The sequence below is a fragment of the Suncus etruscus genome, chromosome 1, assembly GCF_024139225.1.
Source record: "Suncus etruscus isolate mSunEtr1 chromosome 1, mSunEtr1.pri.cur, whole genome shotgun sequence".
In the NCBI taxonomy this organism is placed as follows: domain Eukaryota; kingdom Metazoa; phylum Chordata; class Mammalia; order Eulipotyphla; family Soricidae; genus Suncus; species Suncus etruscus.
In genome coordinates, this window is record NC_064848.1 from 83,099,381 (window position 1) to 83,122,160 (window position 22,780).

General features: G+C 32.9%; 1 protein-coding gene across 3 annotated transcripts in view; it reads left to right on the forward strand.

The window, feature by feature from the left end:
* The window catches only part of MUSK (muscle associated receptor tyrosine kinase), a 99,291-nt gene that overhangs the window by 22,641 nt on the left and 53,870 nt on the right, over nucleotides 1-22,780 (forward strand). For all 3 annotated transcript variants that reach the window (XM_049784580.1, XM_049784575.1, XM_049784584.1), the window contains exons 4-5: nucleotides 2,106-2,233; nucleotides 3,067-3,208. In XM_049784580.1, the coding sequence (XP_049640537.1) occupies nucleotides 2,106-2,233; nucleotides 3,067-3,208 (270 nt within the window). The remainder of the gene's footprint in view (nucleotides 1-2,105; nucleotides 2,234-3,066; nucleotides 3,209-22,780) is intronic.

Here is a 22,780-nt window from a genome sequence, read left to right on the forward strand (position 1 = left end):
GAGTTGGAAAAAAGGATCATCCCTTGACTTTAAAGTTGATGTAAAGTTGAAACAGGCAGTAAACAGAATCTCTCTCCTAACCAGACATTCAGTAGCCAGACAAGTTCAAGTTCAAAACTCAGACTTGAGGCAATTAATTGCACACCTTTCCCTGCTATCCACCACCTACAGGCAAGCCTCTTAATTTTTTTATATTCTACATTTTTCTTGCCTGAAGGTTCATATTTGCTCTGCTCTGGAATCTTTCGTCAGGGAACTTTAGTGTTTTTATTTTTACCCTGACTCTAAAATAGTTACATTCCAACTGAATTTTTTTCTTTCTTTGTGTCTATTTTGATCTTTTCCTTAATCTCTAACCTTTTTGCAGGTGTGTATTTACCCTTTTGCCTTATTTTAAATTTTATTCTTGGAGTGATTTTTTTTTCAAATGGGTGATTTAAAAAAAATGAGAAACATTTCTTAAATGGATGAAAGTATATATTGTTCCAGTTTAAATCTACTTGGTGATCAACACTTGTGGGTTGTCTTTTTCTTTTTGCAAGTTTTAAATCCAGTGTCTTGTTTTACTGTACAAAATATTTTCCTCTTTTGAGATCTTGAGCCAAGCTGACTATTCTCTGACTCTATTTAAGTCATCTACAACATGTAGGCACTTGAGCATATTTTCAAAAGATTTTGATTATAAATTTATTTTATTTCTATTTCCAATTCTATTATCCCAAAGAATTTTAACATCAGTGAAACAACAAATCATTTAGTAACTTACTTTACAAATCTTGTAATTTCATGTCCTTAATTCTTTTTCAGCCTACACACTAAATGAACTGTGATCACCAGGAAATGGACTACATTTAAAATATATACTTTTTCATTGAGTTTTCACAAGTTGCAAAGTTTTTATACTTTTGTAGTACAATCAACCATCATACCACACCCACCTTCAAAATGCAAATAAACTTTCACTAACAGTCCATAAATGTCTTCCAATTCAGCTCCATCCACAATTTTTTTAACTTTAGTTCTGTCATCAAAGGGTAAGGAATTGTTTTTACCAGACATTGTCTGTTCCCTTGCTTTGTTTCCTTATGTACCAGATGTAAATTACAAGATACAGCATTTGTCTTTTTTATTCTGACAAATTTTACTTAGCATGCCTTCTTCTAGTTATATAAGAAAGCAAGATTTAATCTTTATATAGAATTGAGTATTTTTCCATTGTTGAGTGTGCATACAACTTTATTATTTACCCCTGTTTTATTAGGTATATGAGTTATAAGTGCCTACATGCCTAAGTCAGATAGATCTTGGCCATTATAAATAGCAGTGAAATGAATATAGAAGCACACATTTCATTGAGAATTAGTGCCTTCTTTGTGTTCTTGCCAAAGAAATAGATAATTTAGTATTTTATCAATGTATTATATGTAAAAATCACCAGAATCTTGAACTTGTTAGTACATGTACATATGACATAATTATCTGTAAGCTTAATATTGAATAATAAAAGTTGGCTCACATAAACTATTCTGATAGAATTGGCTCAAGAATGTTTCACAGAACAGTAAATTATGTAGGTCTGGTTTTCAGAGTGGAGTTAATCTAAATGGTGCCATAGAATTTCTAGGATTGCTAATACAGTAACATCTGGTTTACTTGGTTTATTTTCTGTAGGATAAAATACACCTAAACTTAACCATAAAATATAATAGTCAAACTAAAATGAAAACTAAAAGAAAAGTTGTTAATCACTTAGAATTATAAATAAATAGTGAATGTAAAAATTTACTTTTCAAATGGTTTTGTGTCTAGTGATATAAATTAAATCACTTCTAATTCATTCAATGATTTTAATTTTAATAATTAATTTATATTACATTTAATTATTACATCATGACTATTTACTTTCCTTTAAAGTAAAGATGGCTATGATAATTAATTTTTAATAAGATTATTAATTTGTGTTTTCCAAATTAGAGATTAACAAAATCTGTCCATGTACTTGTTATTTTTTTGTAATATGTTATGCCGAAATTTAAAATTGAAAGAAATTTAAACTCTAATAAAGCCATATTTCCTTTTTAATTTTGAACCTTTATTTTCCTTAGAACCTAAAATAACTCGTCCTCCCATAAATGTAAAAATAATAGAAGGATTAAAAGCAGTTCTACCATGTACAACAATGGGCAATCCCAAGCCTTCAGTTTCATGGATTAAGGGAGACAGTGCTCTCAGGGTAAGTGACTATAAAATATATGAGTGTATTAAGTAATGACTTAACATAAAGAATAAAATAAATGCTTCAATTTCAACTATTTTAAATCTTACTTTATTTATAATAAATTATATTAAAATTATGTTATGATCTATATGATTCTTTTTGTTATAAACGTTGGTATAATTCTATAAAAAATAAGATAACTTTAAGATCATATTGATGCTTTGTAGAAGAAATGAAAAGGAAGATGGTAAATCTAGTAAAATTGTGAGTATAGAAACCAGATATATAGTGGGAGATCATAATATAGTACATGTATATATTAATTTATGTTATAATTAACATAATTATATGGCTGAAGCCTACATAATGTTATAAGTGTAGCCTTGAAGAATATTTAAAGGTAACACTCAAGGTAGCTTGTAAAGAAACCCCCATAAAGCAATAAATGTATATTTTAACTTCAATGGCCAATTCTAATACTACTTTTAAAATTTTTTAAGTTTTCAAATTATATATATATTCCCCTTAATTTTACTATATATAAGATGTACAGTATATGTGGCCAGTTAAAACTAATACTTGTAATCAAGTAGGCTTGATGTAAATTTTAGGAAAGATAATAGTTGGTATCTTCAGGTGATGAAGGTAATAAAATAAATGATCTGTTATGGAATCTTTAAAAATAATAAGTTTTACTATCTCAGTTAGCAGTATGTTTTTACATATTACATTACAAATAAATACTATAATAATATTTTGGTTGATAATAGTAATGAATATGTCTTAATAAAATATAACAAATTGTTCTTAAAATGATGCTTTAAGAGCCATGTTTATATCCCTGGCAGGAAAATTCCCGAATTGCTATTCTTGAATCTGGAAGTTTAAGAATTCATAATGTACAAAAGGAAGATGCAGGACATTATCGATGTGTGGCTAAAAACAGCCTTGGGACAGCATATTCCAAAGTGGTGAAGTTGGAAGTTGAGGGTAAGCAGCTACATACCTTCCCAATATTATCAGGGTCATTATAAGTGTCACCACATTCTTCTAAGAAGGCTGTATTTTAGGCTTTTTAGATCAAAACATCAGAGATCTAGATTGTCTATATCCTAAAACTGTTCCAGATATTAGAATAGATGATCAAAACTCAACAGCATAAGAAATTTTCACCATATAAAGGAGAATAGGTCATAAACCATGTCTATATTGACCATAATAATTAGTATGTTGGACAAACACAGATAAATTCATTATAATATAAAAACAATTGGTTTTTGTTTATAAAGTTCAAAATACTTATTTTTGTCTTTTCTTCATAAACACATTGATTAAAATATCAACAGGAAAGGGTAGAGATTTAGGACGGGGGTTATGTCACTTACTTGCATGCAACTGACTCTGTCATGCAACTGGTTCTATCCCTGTCACAGAACCAGTAAGAATAGCCCAAACTATTTTTCCTTAAAAAATAAATCAAAAGCTGGGGCCAGAGAGATATCATGGAGGTAGGGTGTTTGCCTTGCATGCAGAAGGACGGTGGTTTGAAACCCGGCATTCCATATGGTCCTGTGAGCCTACCAGGAGTGATTTCTGAGCATAGAGCCAGGAGTAACCCCTGAGTGCTGCTGGATGTGACCATAAATAAATAAATAAATAAATAAATAAATAAATAAATAAATAAATAAATAATAAATAATAAACAAAAAGTTAAACATTATTTTTCAGATTTATTCTGTCAAAATACTGGGGAAAATTAAACACTGACCCAAAGCATATAATCAAATGTAGTCTTAGATCTCTGTTACATTGTAAAAATAATGTTCACTTTTTAAAATCAAATTCACCCAATAGTTGTGGAAGGGGGATGGAAAGCTTTTATTAAGAAACCAGAATCCAGATAGGTCTAAGTACCTGATTCATTTGTTTGTTGGAGTCCTTTTGTTTGTTTGTGTCTTTGGAGCCACAACTGTCTGAACTCAGGGCTTACTCCTGGCACTGTGCTCAGGGATCACTCTTGGTAGGGTTTGGGGAATCATGCAGAATGCCAGAGATTAAACCCAAATAAGCCATGTGCGAAGCAAGTGCCCTACTAACTAACTTAGAGCTCTAGCCCCTATTGGTTCCTTTTTAAATTAATATTATATATATTTTATTAAAAATTGAAAAGATCAGGGCCCGGAGAGATAGCACAGCGGCGTTTGCCTTGCAAGCAGCCGATCCAGGACCAAAGGTGGTTGGTTCGAATCCCGGTGTCCCATATGGTCCCGCGTGCCTGCCAGGAGCTATTTCTGAGCAGCCAGCCAGGAGTAACCCCTGAGCACTGCCGGGTGTGGCCCAAAAAAACAAAAAAACAAACAAAAAAAAATTGAAAAGATCAGTACTCCTATGTTGAGTAAACTGACTATAAAACTGTTCAAAGTTCTTCCTGCAACAAGCTATAAAGCTAGACTCCTTGACTGTCAATTTCCTCATCTATAAAGAGGCATTTGTTGTGATAATTCAATGAGGAATGGTGTTTATAGTACTCAGCAGTGTCTAGCTTTTGGAAAACAGTAATGTTGACCTTGAGAATCATCTATTCCCACCTTTCCTCTTACATAAATAATAAAGTTTTATATTATCACATATTGGCAAAAGTTATAATTCATGCTAGGAAGTCTTCATAAATCCCCTAGTTTACCTTGCTTGCATATCTAAGACCAAAGTTTTTCCTTTACAAAATTTCTTCCTTCTTACTTTAATAGATTGCTGTGAATTTTTGTAAGATTATTATTTCCTACCTAGCCCTTCCTCTTACAGCTTTAATGTTCTCGTTTCTCATAATGTTTTTTATTGATATAATGTTTTAATGAGATTACATCAATTGCTTATAACATATTTATTAGTTCCTCCTGGTAAAGTATACATTGCTGAGAAACATAAATAACAGATGTAAAGAAAAGGGAGATGTATTTTTACATAACTACTACAATACATTATCTTATTTATCTACCTATTCAGTATGCAATAACCAGCTATGACTGACTTATACAGCAAAGAATAATTAATTAAATGCACCCAGTCATGCACTCAGATCAGTTGAATATTGCCTACCTTTAGTATCCTTGAACTAACTGTTGAGTGATTGGGAATTAATACTATCCATTTATATTTTTTGGGGGGGCTCACATGGTGGTACTTAGAGCTTAGTCCTAGCTCTCAGGAATCATTTTTGTCAGGGATTGGGGACCATATATGGTGCCAGGGATTGAACCCAGACATGTGCAAGGCAAGTACCCTACCTATTATTTCTCCAAACCTTAATGTTATCCACTTGTATACAAAAAATAAAGATTTTCTTCTTCAAGATAGTAAATATGAACCCTTTGCATTATAATATACAATAGCAATTGCTTAGATAATGTCTACACAGATATTGATATGAGTTAATTTAGTTTTGGTTTATAAAAAATTGTCATAAATCTCAATTAGTTGAAATTCAATTATAGTTTTCTTTTACCTTACCTTTTAAGTTTTTAACATACCTGAGAGTGCTGTATTCTTTCTTCCTAACATTCAAATGATGACATTCATGCTTTAATGTAATTCATGCTTTAATGCTAGAAATTTTATTAAATTTGCTAATATTGAGAATTCGTAATATAAAGTTATTCTAACAATAGGTAAAAGAGTAATTCAATACATATCTTTTCTGCTTTGTTACAGTTACCATAAAGTTATTAACATACTGAAAATATGTGAATGCTTAATGCTATCTAATAATAACATCTATTAAATGACATAAACCAAAATTATTTTAAAATCATAATTATTGTATTAGAGCATAAAATTGCAACACGTATGGTTTGGAGTTTGAAGCTCTGAAAGAATTGCTACTATTTAAAGAAATAGTTGAGGCATCTCCAAAAGATATAATGTGGACATGGCCAATATAGGAAGGATTAACTAAACCAATTAAATAAAGAAGCAACTAGAATATCCCAAATGCCTGCAAATGCTAGCTTGAAAGTAGGGGAAGTTAAAAATGAAACTGGGCTGTTCTCAGTTAGGACTTGTATTATTTTGTGTCAGTAACTGTGAATTAGCTTGAGTAAATTAGAAAGAGAACTCCATAGAGCCATTTGATGGTAGGGAACACTTATCACAAATGGGCATGCCAGAAAAAGAGATTGCAAGCTTCTGATGAGGATAAGCAAGCCAGGCCCTGGATTTGGTATAATGCATTCACTAAATCTTATTTGTCATAAGGACATAAAAGAAACACTTCACCACAGAAGTAAAGCTCTCTTTGTAGATTGCCATTCTCCAGCTGCTGAATCTCCAGAATAGAAACATAAAGATATTATATCCCTTCTTGTCTTCAAAGCTTCAAACAGCAGTAGACAAAATTACAGATAGAAGTTAACTCATCTTTGTGAAAGAATGAGCAGTGGGATGGATAACATTTTAAAATGCTAAATTCTTGGCACAGACTATTTTATTTAATCCTCACTATAGTATGTGAGAAAGTTCTTATCATTGTGCCATTTTTTGAAACTGAAGAACGGAGAGGAGAACTAATGTATTCAAGACTATGCAGAGAGATGTATTTAAGAAATTAAGCAATATTAATTGAGTGATATTGTATTAACGGTATTCATACTATTACGTACTGTAAAAACAGATAATTATACATATAGTTAAGAGAAGTGTCAAATAGAGCTGAAAGACATCAGAATTTTATAAATGAGGTAGAGGAGCTGAATAAAGACAATTAGTGTAAATATTTTTTTCTGAATTTGAGAAAGAAAAAAGTCTACAGTAGCTGAAGGCACACATGCTATATCAATAATGCTTTTGTAGCAATTCTCTTTAAATAATTTAAATGCTAAAAGTTTTGGTTTGAAAATATTAAAAATATCAATGAGAAGAACCCTAGAAGAAGGAAAATGTCAATGTTCCAGAAAGATACAATATCTGAGAAAACTTTTAAAAAGCAAGGAGGCATATTCATGGGACAAGGGAAGCAAAAACTTTATACAGATTGTCCAAAATAGTGTTTTGTTTACACCTTTTCTTCCTAGGATAATTATTAATAAATTGTCTCTTTTACCATGGGAAGGGCTGAGGCTTTGATGATTAATGATCACTGTTAGATGGGAATCAGGAAATTCCTTCTTGTAACAGGAAGAAGGGAGGAAAGGTTTGTCTTCCATTTTAAATCAATTAGTTTCGTGGGTGGAATTTGAGAACATTCTATTTTAGTAATATCTATTTTCTCTTGGAGGTAAAGAAATAACTTTTGTAAAGAGGACAGAGAGAAGAGCAGAAAGATTTTAAAATAGCTCTAGGAAATGGGAGAGATGACTCATAAGGGAATCCAGAATTCCTGTACAACATTAAGTATCTATAGGGTATGTGGCCATGAATATACAGTGCTATCAATTTGCAGAGTTATGGAAACTTCTCAGTAGCTTAATAGTACAGGTATAAATTCAGAAAAGTAGAAAACTAAATCCAAGGGCAAGATATAAGCATTGGCATTTTGCCAGGAAGGAAAATAAAACAAAGGATTTGAGAATGTTTCAAAATAATACAGTAGACATAATGAATCATAAAATCTTTATGTACTAAATACACAAAGCGAGGATTAACTACTGACATCTCCAGCAATATGATAGACAAGATAATGAAAATCCTCCTTCTAAAAACACCAAGGAACACCGGGAAACTGTATGATTCATCATAATAAAATGTAAATATCCTAAATCCTGGGAGAAACAAAAACAGAGTTGTGAGCTCATGATTTGGTTCTGCATCATTTTGAGAAATTGAAAGAACTACCTATCTCTATGCCTAGAAGTTTGGTATTTGCACCATTTAAGAGACAGGATGGGAGGTCTTTTGCTCCATAAGAAGTGCCATTTAACATTGAAATCCTTGTATAAAGAAAAGAAACATTGAAGAAAAGGAATGACTCAGAAAAATTCCATTCATATGCACTGGTAAGCAAAGCAGAATTGCTTGTCTCTACCTAAATTCTAGGCATGAAGGAGAACAAATAGCAGCATATTTCCTTATGAATGAATATTCAACACTCAGAATAAGATCTCACATGTCTGATGTTTATGTCAACGTTTGTGAGACATTTTATGGTCACAATCACTAGCGGGAAAAAAAAACATAAAATTGGTTCTAGTCCAAATATTTAACAATATTCAACTAAAAGAAAAAACACCTTACATGGGTTATGTTAGATTTTCATGGATAAAGCAACCCTGAGGTTAATTCATAACAAAAATGTATAGTACCCAAAGAAAACACCTTGCCTGAAGTGAGTTAGCTGATGCAATATTCCAAGGAATGAAAACCCCCGGGAAATTCAGTAAATAAAATAGCATATATAGAATTGTAAATGATTGTATTTAATATAAGACACACACATACAAAAAAAATAAACAAAAGGAGAGTGAAATATATTAAGAATAAGTCATTTGATAAGGAATTAATGTAACTGTTTGCAAGAGGAAAACTGGTCCATGGTAGAAAGCTTGCTACCAATAGGTGAGTGGGTGGGGTAGTGTAGTAGGACAGAGAAGGGATCAATAGGACAAAGATAGTTGTAAAAAAATCATTATGAACAAGAACTAGTGCTGAAAGGAAGTAAAGTGATGTGCCTGATACCTTTTCTGTAACAGTATTGCAAGCCGTTGCACCTAAAAGGAAAAATGGGGGGGGGGGGGTAAAAAAGAGAGAGGCTGGGGGTGGAGTGGATGGGAAAAAGAAACAGGAAACATTGGTGGCAGGAAATGCAGACTGGTGAAGAGATGGGTGTTGGAACATGGTATGACTGAAGTTTAATAATAAATAATTTTGTAACTGTGTATCTCACAGTGATTCATTAAAAACAGGAATTAATAGGTATTAACAGTATATTAAAAACAGAGCAAAGTCAAGCACAGAGTCAGCTTGACAAAACTTAGCTAAGTAAAGCATGAAGACACCTTGAAAAATTTAGTGTAGAAAAATGTGAAAAGTAAAATTGAATAAGTAAGGATTTGTTCAAGTTAAGAGAATATAAAAAATATGAGAATCTAGACTCAAAAGCTTAGTGAATGAGAACTTGAAAAAACCGATGAAAAACTTAGTTGAAAATTTGGTTGAGAAGCACACCAAATCCTAATGTGTAAAAGAGAAGTTCTCTTAACATTTTTACACAGTAATATGTCACAATAAACACCAAAGACAGAGAAGATATTAAAGTACAGACAACATCTAGTAAGGATAACAATAAGAGAGGATATGGAGAAAACAGTACTTTTGTTTATTTTTAAAATTTGGATAGTCTAATATATGTATGTATATACATATATATACATTATATTAATTAATGAATATAATGGTTTTTGGGACACACTCAGTGACACTCAGGTTACTTCTAGCTATGTGCTCAGAAATGGCTTGGGGGACCATATGGAATGCGGGGGGATCAAACTGAGGTCCATCCTAGGTCAGCCACGTGCAAGGCAAATGCCCTACCACTGCACCACCACTCCAGCCCAAAGAGATATATTTTTAATGAAAATTCCAACTTAAAAATATATTTCAGGGCCCGGAGAGATAGTACAGCGGCGTTTGCCTTGCAAGCAGCCGATCCAGCACCAAAGGTGGTTGGTTCGAATCCCGGTGTCCCATATGGTCCCCCGTGCTTGCCAGGAGCTATTTCTCAGCAGACAGCCAGGAGTAACCCCTGAGCACTGCCGGGTGTGGCCCAAAAACCAAATATATATATATTTTAGATTTTTTTCAAAATTTTAAGTTCAGAGAATTTGTCTAATCATATTCTCAAAAAGCACAAGGTAACTTTAAAGAGTAAAATATTTTAAAGACTAAGTTTGAATCAACATAGACTGACAAAAATTTATGAAATTTCATACATCTATTAAAAATTAATATTATTTGCATGTATCACATTTAAAAATGAGGACCAGAATGACAGTACAGCTGGTGGACCACTTGTCTTGGTTACAGTCAACCTAATTTTGATCATGTACGGCACCATGTATGGTTCATCAAACCTGCCAGGAATAAACCATGAACACTACTTGATGTGGCCCTAAAACAAAAATATAAAAATTTTTTTTTGTATTTTATTTGTGTCTATTGTTTGAATGAGTCTGATTTTTCTCATCTCTACAAAATGGTTAAAAATATATCCTACCTCTCATATTGTTATAGGGATCAGATAAATTAATACAGTCACATTATTATTTGCTACATTAATTCTTACTTTTTAGATTTATTTATTTATAAACTAATTACATTGTGAAGTTTGTTTTTAGCCTTGAGGCCATATCCAGTGGTACGCAGGAGTTTCCTGGCAGGGGTCAGAGTACCATCTGTGTTGTTGGGTCAACTAGGGTTGGCCACATACAAGGAATTGTATTGTATATTAATACAGTGTTTAACATGTATAAATACTTTTCTATTTCTTTAGCTATATTAGCATATTATTAGGTTATTAATTATTCACAAATAAAATAAAATTAATTAACACTATGTTAAATAGTTAAATATTATGTATTAGCACACTATTCCAAACTATCAATAGTAGTCATCTAGGTACATAGAATTACATGAGATAGCAGTTAACTTCTCTCATATGATTTATATAGTTATAAACTTCTTGAGCTTTAAAGAGGCTTTATAATTAGGAATATTAAATTATATATCTATTTGTGATTTAGAAAAGCATTTCAAATACTTTATTTTGATAAGGTGGCATTGATGTCCAATAATAAATGAACAAATGTTTCAATTCAATAATAAATCAATGGTATTCTTACTTGATGTATTATTTTTACAGTTCCTATCTTCCATTCTCTACAATAAAATCAGGACTGGAAAATATTTTGTCAAAGGCACCTAATTCTTATATTGATGATATTCACACAACTGACTAAAGATATTCTGTGTTGAGTCCTGATACACAGAACTTGGAACATGTTATTTTCTTAGGGAAGGACTTCATTCATAAACCTGAGGTTTGAAAAGAGAGTAAGAGAGTATCTCAATGAAATGAAAAGTAACAAAGTTAGATGACTGTCGCTTATTGAATTCTCTCTGCCTAAAATGTCTGGAAGTTTTGATTCTATGGTAGCTTGGAGGATATAAAGTTTGATTTTGGTTCTGATTTCCAAATGAACATTTTCTATACTTGCTAGGATTTTATTGGTGCATTACATAAAATAAAGGTAAGTACCCTTAGGAAGTAAAGTTCTACCAGAACTACGTAAGTATATTGATGACATTGGCAAGGGAGTCTCTGGTTTACCAAAGTTTATAGACACTTGGAATACAGAAAAGACTTGTCAGTCTCCTTGTGGAGTCTCTTTGGAAATACCAACATCTGCCTCAGATACTTATCTCTGTAACAACAGGTCTTAGGATAGGTATGATGAGGGTCATATTTTGTAGATTCCAAGGTCATTTTTAAAAATATTCTACCAACTGTATACTGCATGTCAGACTGCATTTCAAGTTTCTTACAATCATCAGTGATTTTTTTCACTTATTCATCAGTACTTTTTTCCTTATTGTACATCTTAATTTTAGGGGGAGAATTTTTGGACCACACCCAGTGACACTCAGGGGTTGCTCCTGGCTATGCATTTAGAAATCGCTCTTGGTTGGGGGACCATATGGAATGCCGGTATTTCAAACTGAGATCAGTCCTGAATAAGCCACGTGCAAGGCAAATGCCTTACTGCTGCACCATCGCTCCAGCCCCCATCTTAATATTTTTGAAATTGAGATTTGTCTTCTCCTGGCTTGTAGTTTTCTCCTGTACTTCAACTTTTTCAGCTGTATCCACATCTGAGAATAAATATGCAGTAGTAAAACAAAGAAAATCAATGAATTGATGAATCATAATTCCCTTATAGTCTATTAGAAATATTCTTTCCTTTTTTAGATCATTATTAAAAGGGGGGGATTGAATGGAGGTCCATCCTAGGCTAGCGCATGCAAGGCAGATGCCTTATCACTTGCGCCACCACTCCAGCCCCTGAAAGCTTCAATTTTAATTGTATGATTCCATGCAGTCTCCTTCTGCCCAAATAATTATATCTGTTACATATTAGCTTTGTTAGACTGAAACCAGAAATTATTTTCAGGCCTTTCACTGTTAGAGATAGGTAATTCTATCTTTATGATTCTCCAATATGCTCATATATACTTTAAGTAAGACGTATATCCAAAGAATGACCATAAGGCTGTTGTTGTTTTTTTTTTTGTCTTTCCTGAAGCAGTTTTCTCTAACATCCAGGAAGACAGACACCCAATAGCAGATATCTATGATAATGTGCTGCTTTGGGGGTAGGACTGATGATTTTGAGAAGAAATGCCTTCAGAAAACTTTTGATGACCTCTGGAAAAATTCTGACCTGATTTATTTGCTTTTGACCATAGAGACATCTTTCCTTTTACATTTTGTACTGAACAGACAATACTTCTTGTTAAAATAGCTCAAGAGGTCATTATATTTTGGGGGGTCATTGGATAAGATCCACTCAATGTACAAATATCTAATTTTCTTACATATTTCCCATAAATTCTCCTCATATTAGTTGACTTAACTATAAATAATTTGTTTATTTGGAGCTGGATATTATTCTGTAAATATCACATTAAAATTAACTTTATTTTGTGTTTAAGAGCAGGTTGTGCAGAGACTACTTCAATTTTAAATAGATGGACTTTGAAACTATCAGCTCCTGGTTGATTGCATTTTCTATGATTACCTTGTTAACTTGGCATTTTCAGCTTTTTAGAAAAGATGGAGCAGCAGACAAACAAGAAACTAGAGCAGGTAACCATTTGGTAGAAGGGATGTTTTGGCATCAGTAGCAGGACTCTGGAAGCAATATAAGAAAAGGAATAGAGTTCTTTTTTTATAAAAGGAGCATTGTAGACTTCCCCAGTATTTAAACAACTTCACTTCCATTGGGTCTCAAAAGAATAATCTGTCTTCTCACTTCAAGAGTTTTTAGGGAGTCAGGACAGAAAGGCAAACCATTCAAGTGGCTTCACTACATGACTTCCTTCATCACTTGAATAATATCAGTTCAATCTGCTGATGTTTAAAAGGTTCACTATATACTTTTAGGACTTCTATTGGGGGCTTATAAGGAGTTTTTGAAGATATGTGTAATTGTAAAATAGTTAGAAATAAAAAGATCATAGTTATAATTTTATGTATACTCCATCACATATGTGATGTTCCAGAGGCAAATGTCAATAGATTCAACTCTAAGAAATCAGCACCATTGAAATATATTGGCATCTGGTTGTCTTCTTTATTGGTAATCAGATTTTTTTTATTGCATCTCAAATAGAGTGGAAGTGATCTTGTAATGTTTACACAACATTTGATTTGCTTTTTCCTTTGTTTATGCTGCAGCTCTTAATATGACAAATGCCACAGAGAGAGGTATTTAAAAATCCCGATGTGTGCTGTGTTGTCAGTGATTGTACTTTTGATAAAATTTGCAGTGGTCCTGTTCCCGGCATCATTTCTACTATGTTGATGCCACTAACAGGTTTGATTTTTTGTCATGAGTACTTTAAAAACAAACAAAAGAAAAGGCCATGAATATTTGCTAGCCCTGGGGGCTAACAAGGGGAAATTTAAATTGCATGATTAATGTGATGCATGCTCTAAAGAAGACTTTGACCCCATGGTTTTTTGACTCCACGAGATATTATATTGCATCCTCATCTACAAGTTTCTGGAGTGATTAAAAAAACACAATGGTAATCTGGTCCTTTAGTTGAGGAACTTCCAATAATTTTTTTAGAAGTACTCTAAGAGTTTATTTCTCTAAAGAGAAAACACTAAATGTAAGAATAGGTAGGCATTATTGTAGATCTGAAAAATTAATATACTTCAAAGATTGGTCTAAAATTCTTTAAGATAACTGAATTATTTACTACCATGTTACATTTTATTTTATTGAAATAATAATAATCATGAGATAATAATTCATATTCTAGCTAAGGAAAGTTTCCACTTTCATCCTTAGACATGACAATGATAAGCACAAGTTCAGAGTCAGATATATAAAAAGATAAATTTCTTTCTCTTAAATGCATTAATTCATTCAATAAAGAGTCATCTCAGGATTTTCAAAACATAGTGTGGGACAGAGATTGGCATGTCTTCACTGGATTTAATTTCAAAATGGAACAATTTTGAATCCTACAGAAAGATCATGGACAGGTGTTGGAACTCTGTGGCAAATTCATATCATACTACATTTAGTTATTTCCTTCAGGAATCAGATATATGGACTTCAAAATTAAATTAGAATCTTCAGTTTCATAAATTATAACCTATACCATGGTTTTTGGAGGGATTTTAATGTACTACCTAATAACATACACTCTATACTCCTGAGAAAAATGCCTAGGCCTCAGAGAGTGCAGAAAGTTTACTGAGTTCAAATCCTGGTTCTATTACTTACAACTTGTGGAACTTATGGTAGTTGTTTAGTTTCTTTTTGCCTCATTTTTCTGCCTCTAAAATAAGGGTAATGATATTTTTTATCTTGTAAACTGTGAAAGGATAAATTTATAGTTTTTCTTTTTTTTAAAATTTATAGTTTTTCACAAAAGCACTTGGCACAGAGTCATCACTGGAAGAGTATTATTGTTAGTTCCAGAAATAATATAACTTTTATACAACAAAAACAAGGATTTAAACACTTGTAAAGATAAGTATGGTTCTTTATTCCATGTCCTTTATCTTTCAGATAAGAGAAAAAAATGCAATGGGCACAACTAAATTTTTATCTAAAAGAAAGTTGGCTTTTGTGACTTTAATCCTATCAAAAATTTTAAATCTGGAGTGGGCTTTAGAAGTCAGATAGCTCAACCCCTTGTACTGCAAAGGAGGAAATGAGATCAGAAAAATTAGTACTTTGCTGAAATTAGCAAGATACTTACATGTTTGATGCTTACATCAGAACATCTTTCATTTTCCATTCTTAAATCTTTCCCTTTTTCTAAAATATGTAGATCTGTCCTCTGGAGCATTCACATACTTTAGCATCAGACAGAGACCTGTGTTAATCCTGACCATATCACTTACTGTGATGGAGGAAGATAATTTATTTAACCTTTACAAGTCTACTTCCTATTTTGTAAAAGCGAGCTATATGTCTCACAGCAGAGTTCCTTAAATGGACCAACATAGCATATGTCCAGTGTCTACATGGTGATTCTTAGATAAATATTGGCTCCTGCTGATATTGACAGTTGTTTACATTGGTAAAAAGCTGGATGACTTTTACCAAGATAATACTACTGGTTATGCCTCTCAAATTTCATAAATAGAATGTCAACATTACCAACTGCTCATGTGGTTTCCAAAGAACATAAATCTACTCCCAATCAGCAATGCTTTGTACTTGCATTATTGGTACTTGCTTTTATAATTTTGGATTGGCCCCACTGTGAAGTTTATCTAAGAAACTCTGTGATGATGAACCTGTTTTGGAAAGAGTTTGTTTAGAGTCCATCTGCCTCCTTAAAAGGTCTGATAATATAAAAGCCATAACAACTTAAACCATACACTGAGATTACTTCATATCTTAGTCATTACAGTCATTTGCCAAAAATCTTGTTGAAATTATTGATTGTTTCATCACTGAATGATCTAAAATAAAGCTCAAGGATGAAATGAATTTTATAGTTTTGGGAGGAAAAATTGGTCTCTCCCTAGAAACTCATTTTTCATTGCTCTCGTGACAATTGTAATATTTGTTTTTCTTTTATCTTGCTAATTTTTCTTTATGGAATATTTCTCAGAAGCCAATTTGAAGTTTAGCCACCACATCTGTAAAAACTAAAATGACTGAATTCTTTTAATCAATATTAATGTGCTGTTGTTTTCATTTGTTTATGGTCATATTCATTTAAAAGTCTATAGGGGAAAAGATGGAAACAACTAAGCTGAGGGATTAATGGAACTCAGTTAAGGGAGGGTTTGGGCCACACTAGATGTGTAGATGTAGCATAGTTTCTTTATCCACTCATCTGTTCTTAGGTACTTGGGTTGTTTCCAGATTCTGGCAATTATAAATAGTGCTGCAATGACTGTATGACTGAAATTTAATCATAAACTTTGTTAAAAAAAAAAAAAGAATCTCTATTTTGTATGTCCTGGTTCCAAATGAAGCATTAAAGTTAAGGAGAAAATTGACTTGACCACGAAGAATAGAATAAATATTAGTATTACTTTAAATTTATATATTTTGTGAATGCCTACTATATTTCATACAATGAGCTAACCCTTAAGGATGCAGAGCTAGTGAGATAAAATTTATTTCTTGTACATTTTTCAAAGGTTAGTGAGGAAGAGATATAAACAATAATAATAATTAAAATTCAATATTTTTTGAAGTGGTAAAAGCTGGTGAGAATTGGGTAGGAGAAATGCCTTATATGTGGGAGACTCAGGTTTCATCCCTAGCATTGCATAAAATCACAGAAGCACCAGTAGGAGTTGAGGCCCAACCACAACTGGGAGTGGCTTCTGAGCACTGCTGAATATGACCCCAAAATTTAAAACTGTATGTGGGAAGATATAGAAAGCAGATGGGAAAAGCTTCAAAGATAGGACACACAATAGGGCTCTCACTGATGAATAACAACTCCTGGTATAGAACTTAGCATAGGGAGCAAAAAGAAAGGCAAGAGCAGGGGAAATGTAGATTTTTTATCATGTAAGTAGAGGCTGGCACTGACTCATAACCAGAAAAGACAGACCATATAGTTTGGAACAGTAACTTTTAGTGCTGATATTAAAACTAGAATGAGTTTTAATTTGACTCATAGACTAACATTAAACTTAGACACTGTGATATCCTCCTTGAACATAAAATTTTAATTGATAAATATTTTTAACTGATATATATATCACCTTTTACAGAGTGAAAGCCTATTAGCCTTTTTGGCTATCGAAAATCTCATCACAAGGGCCACAAAAAGGTTCTCAATCTGAGCCACTTTAGACAACAGGGATGCTATGGTGTCATTTAAGACTAAGGTGTTGCTCTTGTCCTGCAGCATCTGGGGTCTTTGGGCCACTCCAGGTCATTACTTCACTGGTGATGCATAAATTGAGATCATTTGAGGTGTGTGGATTAAACTCAGTCAGGCATGTACAATGCATGTGCCTTAAACCGTGTCCTGTCTTCCTGGTCACAAAAAGAAATTCTTTATTTTAAAGAATGAAAAAACGTGAGGAAGTAGAGAGATAGTTTAAAGATTGGAGCAAAGCTCAGGCTCCATTTCAGGTACCACATGTTTTCTCAAGCACCATACCAGTAATAACCCCTGAGCACCATTCGGTGTAGTTCCTGTGGAGTGTAGAGAGTAGCTTTGCTCTGAAATCTAGAGCTGAATTGTAAAAACAAATTAACTTCATGTGGCCCTTGCTCCATTTACATGTTAAACACTTCTTATTCATAATTATTATTCATTCCCATATTTACAAGCGAGGCCAATGATGCTATCTCACACACACACACACACACACACAAAAAGAGAGAGAGAGAGAGAGAGAGAGAGAGAGAGAGGGAGAGGGAGAGGGAGAGAGAGAGAGAGAGAGAGAGAGAGAGAGAGAGAGAGAGAGAGAGAGAGAGAGAGAGAGAGAGAGAGAGAGAGAGAGAGAGAGAGAGAGAGAGAGAGAGAGATCCCCTGCACAAACCACTTTTGGCACAGAGGCAGGCAAGCCTTCCTGGTGAACTCAAAGAAGAGAATCGGGGAGTGTGTAGGGGGGTACTATGTGTGTTTTAGAAAGGAGTTTGCATTCTGATTCCTTTTGAGAGGGCAGGGCAGGGCGCCAGAATAGATAACCCTCTGCTTCTATCGTTCTGCTTCAAAGGGGACAGAAATGTAAACAGTGGCTGCACCCTAGCATCAGGTTTCTTTGCTTTAGCTACCAAGAAGTCAGGAAAGAAAAACAAATATTTACTTTGGTTTAAATTGTTATTGTCAGGTTTTCTTTTAGTAATTGGAAAACCAGAGAGGAATCTGTTTGGAAACAAAATACTAAGAGACCTAATATGATTACTTTTCAACCATTTTTTTTTTCTTAAAAGGATCCTAGAAATGACTCCTTATGGTGCATATCTTCTTACAGGCCTCCATAGCTCAGTCATTTTTTTAAATTAAGTGTTAGAAAAGACGAAGGTAGCCTATTTAAAAATAGATTAAAAGATCTAATATTGATGAACATTTTAGAAATGCTTTGATGAGAGAGATTCTTCTCAGATAATTAAAGCAAAGAATGATTTTTAAGTGCATGACTAATGTGAACACACAGGAAAAAAAGTATTCAAGCTGGGATACAGTTAGCTAAAGGAGGTTGCAATAAAAATTAAATTTAAGATAAAAGTTTAAAGTCACTCTGAAGTTGGAGAGACAGCTTTCGTGAGCCAGGAAGACATTTAGAGATAGAAATTGTTCTGCAAAGGGAAAAAGAAGCCTAGACAACCTGTCTTCAAAATATTCTTATCCTGCACCAATATTCTCTAGCTATATCTGTGGTTTCATATTATTTGCTTTTAGGCAATCATTTAACTTATTTTTCTCCATAACTCTATGAATTGGAGATACATTTTAAACTTTAAGAAACTAAAGTTCAAAAATTATAGTGAAGATTCAAACCCAGATCTGCCTGTTTGGATTATTATTTGGCTACAATAAATTAATATATGTTATATACATAAGGCTGTGATATTGATACGATTTTGTTTTGGTTTAGTTTTTCTGATTAGGTAGCCATACCTTGCTGTACTCAGGGCTTATTACTTGCTCTGCACTCAGGGATCACTTTTGGCAAAGCTCAGGATACCATATTGTATGCCAGTGACCAAATCTGGGTCCACACATGCGGGGTCAGCATTTTACCTGCTGTATTTTCTCTCTGACCCCAATAAAATTTGAATTTTCTAGCTTCTGAGGATGTCCTTGGAAAAGATTCTATGATGGTTTTTTTAGAGTACCAGATACTCAGAGATTTTTTTCAAAAAAATTAAACACAATTTAATGCTATGGTACTACGTTTCTCAGAAATAGAATATTTTTAAAAAGCAAAAAGCAGGATTTTATATTACTGGTACAGTTTTTATGTTTGTTTCTTAATATATATATTTCACTTTTATAAATTTTCATGTCACCTTAATTTTTAATGCTGTCTCAAATCAAACTCTTGCAGAGTATTGGAAAACTCACAATTTATATTTAAAAAGTCAGATTAGAGGCAAAAATAACTCAAATGGAGGAGAATTTATTGCTTTCGGTTTTGAGAGGTTGCTTCATAGCACTTATCAACTTCCTGATTTTTATTTCAATAAATATAAACTGTGTCAGAAAATGAAATTGCGTTTAGATTTATAGGCAAGCAAGGAAGACAATTACTTTCCTCCAGGAGTTATGTTTGAAGAAAATACTGTGATCTTTTGAAATAGACTTTGTCTTCTAATGTAGATTATTCAACATTCATGGTGAACAATGACAGTAAACTCTCAATAAGCTTCTGCTTAAAAAAATCAGCTTTATAATAGCTTTCCTTGCAATAGCTTCTTATTTTATCAATTTCAGTTTGACATGTTTTAAGATCAGATTGTTGTGTGTATGGTAATTATTGCATTCCATTTAGGGTTGTGAACTTACTTTTGAGTATGATTCATTTTACTTCAGTTAATGCATCTTATTATATTTTGTACTGTCTGGTATTAATATTATTATTATTATTATGTCCTTTTGTTTGATGTTTTCCATGTCCTTTGGTTCTTTTTCTATCCCTTTCTGTTCAGCCTTTCTTCTATTTCTTGTGCAGGATCTAGCTAGAATGTTTGTAATATAGTTATAAAGTTTATATTTTTGTAAGCTTTAAATCTCTATATTAATTCTGAAAATCTAATTCTATTATTGTTTGTATTTATTTTTATCATCACTTGTTCTATTTATTATACTGTTTCTTCTCTCTGCCTCTTTTATAAACGTTTTCTAACATAAGTTACTAATATGTTTTATTCTCATTTTATTACAGCTTCAAAATACTCTGCTGATTTTGAATGTTTTAATATTTAATATATTTATTATTTTCAATATTTGATAAAATTTCAGTATTGCTTTTATCTTTTAGGCCCATATAAAATTAATTACTTTTATCTTTTAGACACATGTATAATAGGAAATTCTTTTTTTTAAGCAGTTTATTGATTGATTGATTGATTGGTTGTTTTTGGGCTACACCCAGTGATGCTCAGGGATTACTCCTGACTCTGCGCTCAGTAATCTCTCCTGGCAAGTTTGGGGACAATATGGGATGCTGAGAATCGAACCGGATCCATCCAGGGTTAGCCGCATGAAAGACAAATGCCCTACCACTCTGCTGTCTCTCCAGCCTCTATAATAGAAAATTCTAATTAAATTTACATTTGGGCAGTATCTTCACTAGTCTTCTCAACTAAAGCAGTAAATAATCCTAATCTTTAAATATAGTTTACCCAAAAGTTGATACAAATTAATGCAGTCTTGCAATAAGATTCCACTTCTTTCTACAGGATCTCTCCACAAAAGTTTAAGTATCTTCAGAATACAGTGTCTTGCTTACCCTAGAATGGGTTATCTAATAGAGTATGAAGAAGATTAGGCAAGCTTTTTTATGACCTACATTTGGATGCTGACACAGTTGTTCTGGCACATTTCATTTGTTAAAAGTGAGTCATTAAGTCAAGTTTATATGCAAGGGGAGAAATTAGACTCTATTCTTCCGAGGGAGGATTTTGAACTCACTTTAAAATCATGAGTTGATTACTTTTCCCTCTAATATGCACGCATTACCAGATTGACTTATAATATAATTGCCCTACATTTTTTATGGTCTTAAGCTTTCTTTTTACATTATTTAATTGTCTCCCATAGTAATCTCTCAATTAATTATTAAGATATTAATCTTCTTTTTTTTGGGAGGTGTCACACCCAGCAGCGCTCAAGGGTTACTCCTGGCTCTAGGCTCAAAAGTCACTCCTGGCAGGCTTGGGGGACCATATGGGATGCCTGGATTTGAACCACCAGCCTTCTGCATGCAAGGCAAATGCCTTACCTCCATGGATTTGCATCCATCTCTCTGGCCCCAAGATATTAATTTTCTTAGCATTCATTTTTCTGGTGTTATTTGAAATTATTATTTACTGAAGGAAATGGTATTATAGCTCTCTGAAATAATATTTACCTTTCCAGTAATTTTAAGTTGCTTTTTGTTTCCTCGCTATAAACAAGAAGTTGCAAAGTAGAAGTGATGATCCCCCTATTCAACTTCCAGTCACCAAGAGGAGTAAAAATATAGTATAAATTCTGACTACAAAACTGTAACTACCTCTTTAATACCCTTTCCAAGTAAGAACGTTTCTCCCTCTGCATTTGGTTTCAAGTAATAAGCCTCCAATCACAATCTACCTCAAGCCATTGCTCATAAAACTAAACTTCAATTTCTTTCTCCCTGTACAGAGAATTGTAACATAGCAACTCCTTTTTGTCAAGTGTGAGTGTCTCTATTTACCATCTTGTTTTCTGAGCTGCTCATCTTAATTTTGAACATGACTTGGTTTTTTGAGGTAACAAAAATTTGTCTCATGTACTGTTGTTATGCACTTGTCCTGGATATATTCTTTTTATGTTCGAACTTATGTCACCATCTTGATTAGCAGTCTTTATGCTAATCATCATCATAATGTTATTTAATATAACTTACCATGAAATACAATCCTATGGCTTAGGTAAGATAATGAAAATATTTATTATTATCTCAAAGAATTCAACAGTGCTGATTTTTCCAGGTGGTATTTTACTCACCTAGAAATTCAAGTTATCAATTATAAAGCTATTATAAGAAGCATAAACATTGAGTACTATTTTTATTTGCCTGTATAAAAAAATATAGCTCCTAGTATTCTCCATTGACATACAGAAATTGGTGAATGAACGAGAGAAAAGGCTGTCAGATTTTAAAAATAAAACAAAAAAGTTCAGTTAAAGTTCAACTTCAGATAAATAACATAATAATAGAATATCAGTGGTTCACATATCTATGGTATTTTTTTTTAGTATCTTTATTTAAGTGCCATGATCACAAACATGTTTGCAGTTTTGGTTATAAAAAAGAACATCCTCCTTCACCAGTGAAACATTCCCACCACCAATGCCTCCCAACTCCCTCTGTCCCCCTCTTGCCTATATTCATGCCAGGCATTCCATTTCTCTCACTTATTACCTTTCTCATGATAGTTGTCAGTGTAGTTATTTCGCTAATTGCACTCACCATTCTTTGTGTTAAGCTTCATTTGTGTCTAGCTCTCTTCCTCTGACTTATTTCACTCAGCATAATAGTTTCCATGTCCATCCATGTATAGGGAAATTTAATGACTTCATTTTTTTTTCTGATGACTGCTAGTATTCCATTGTGTATATGTACCACAGTTTCCTTAGCCATTAGGTTGTTTTCAG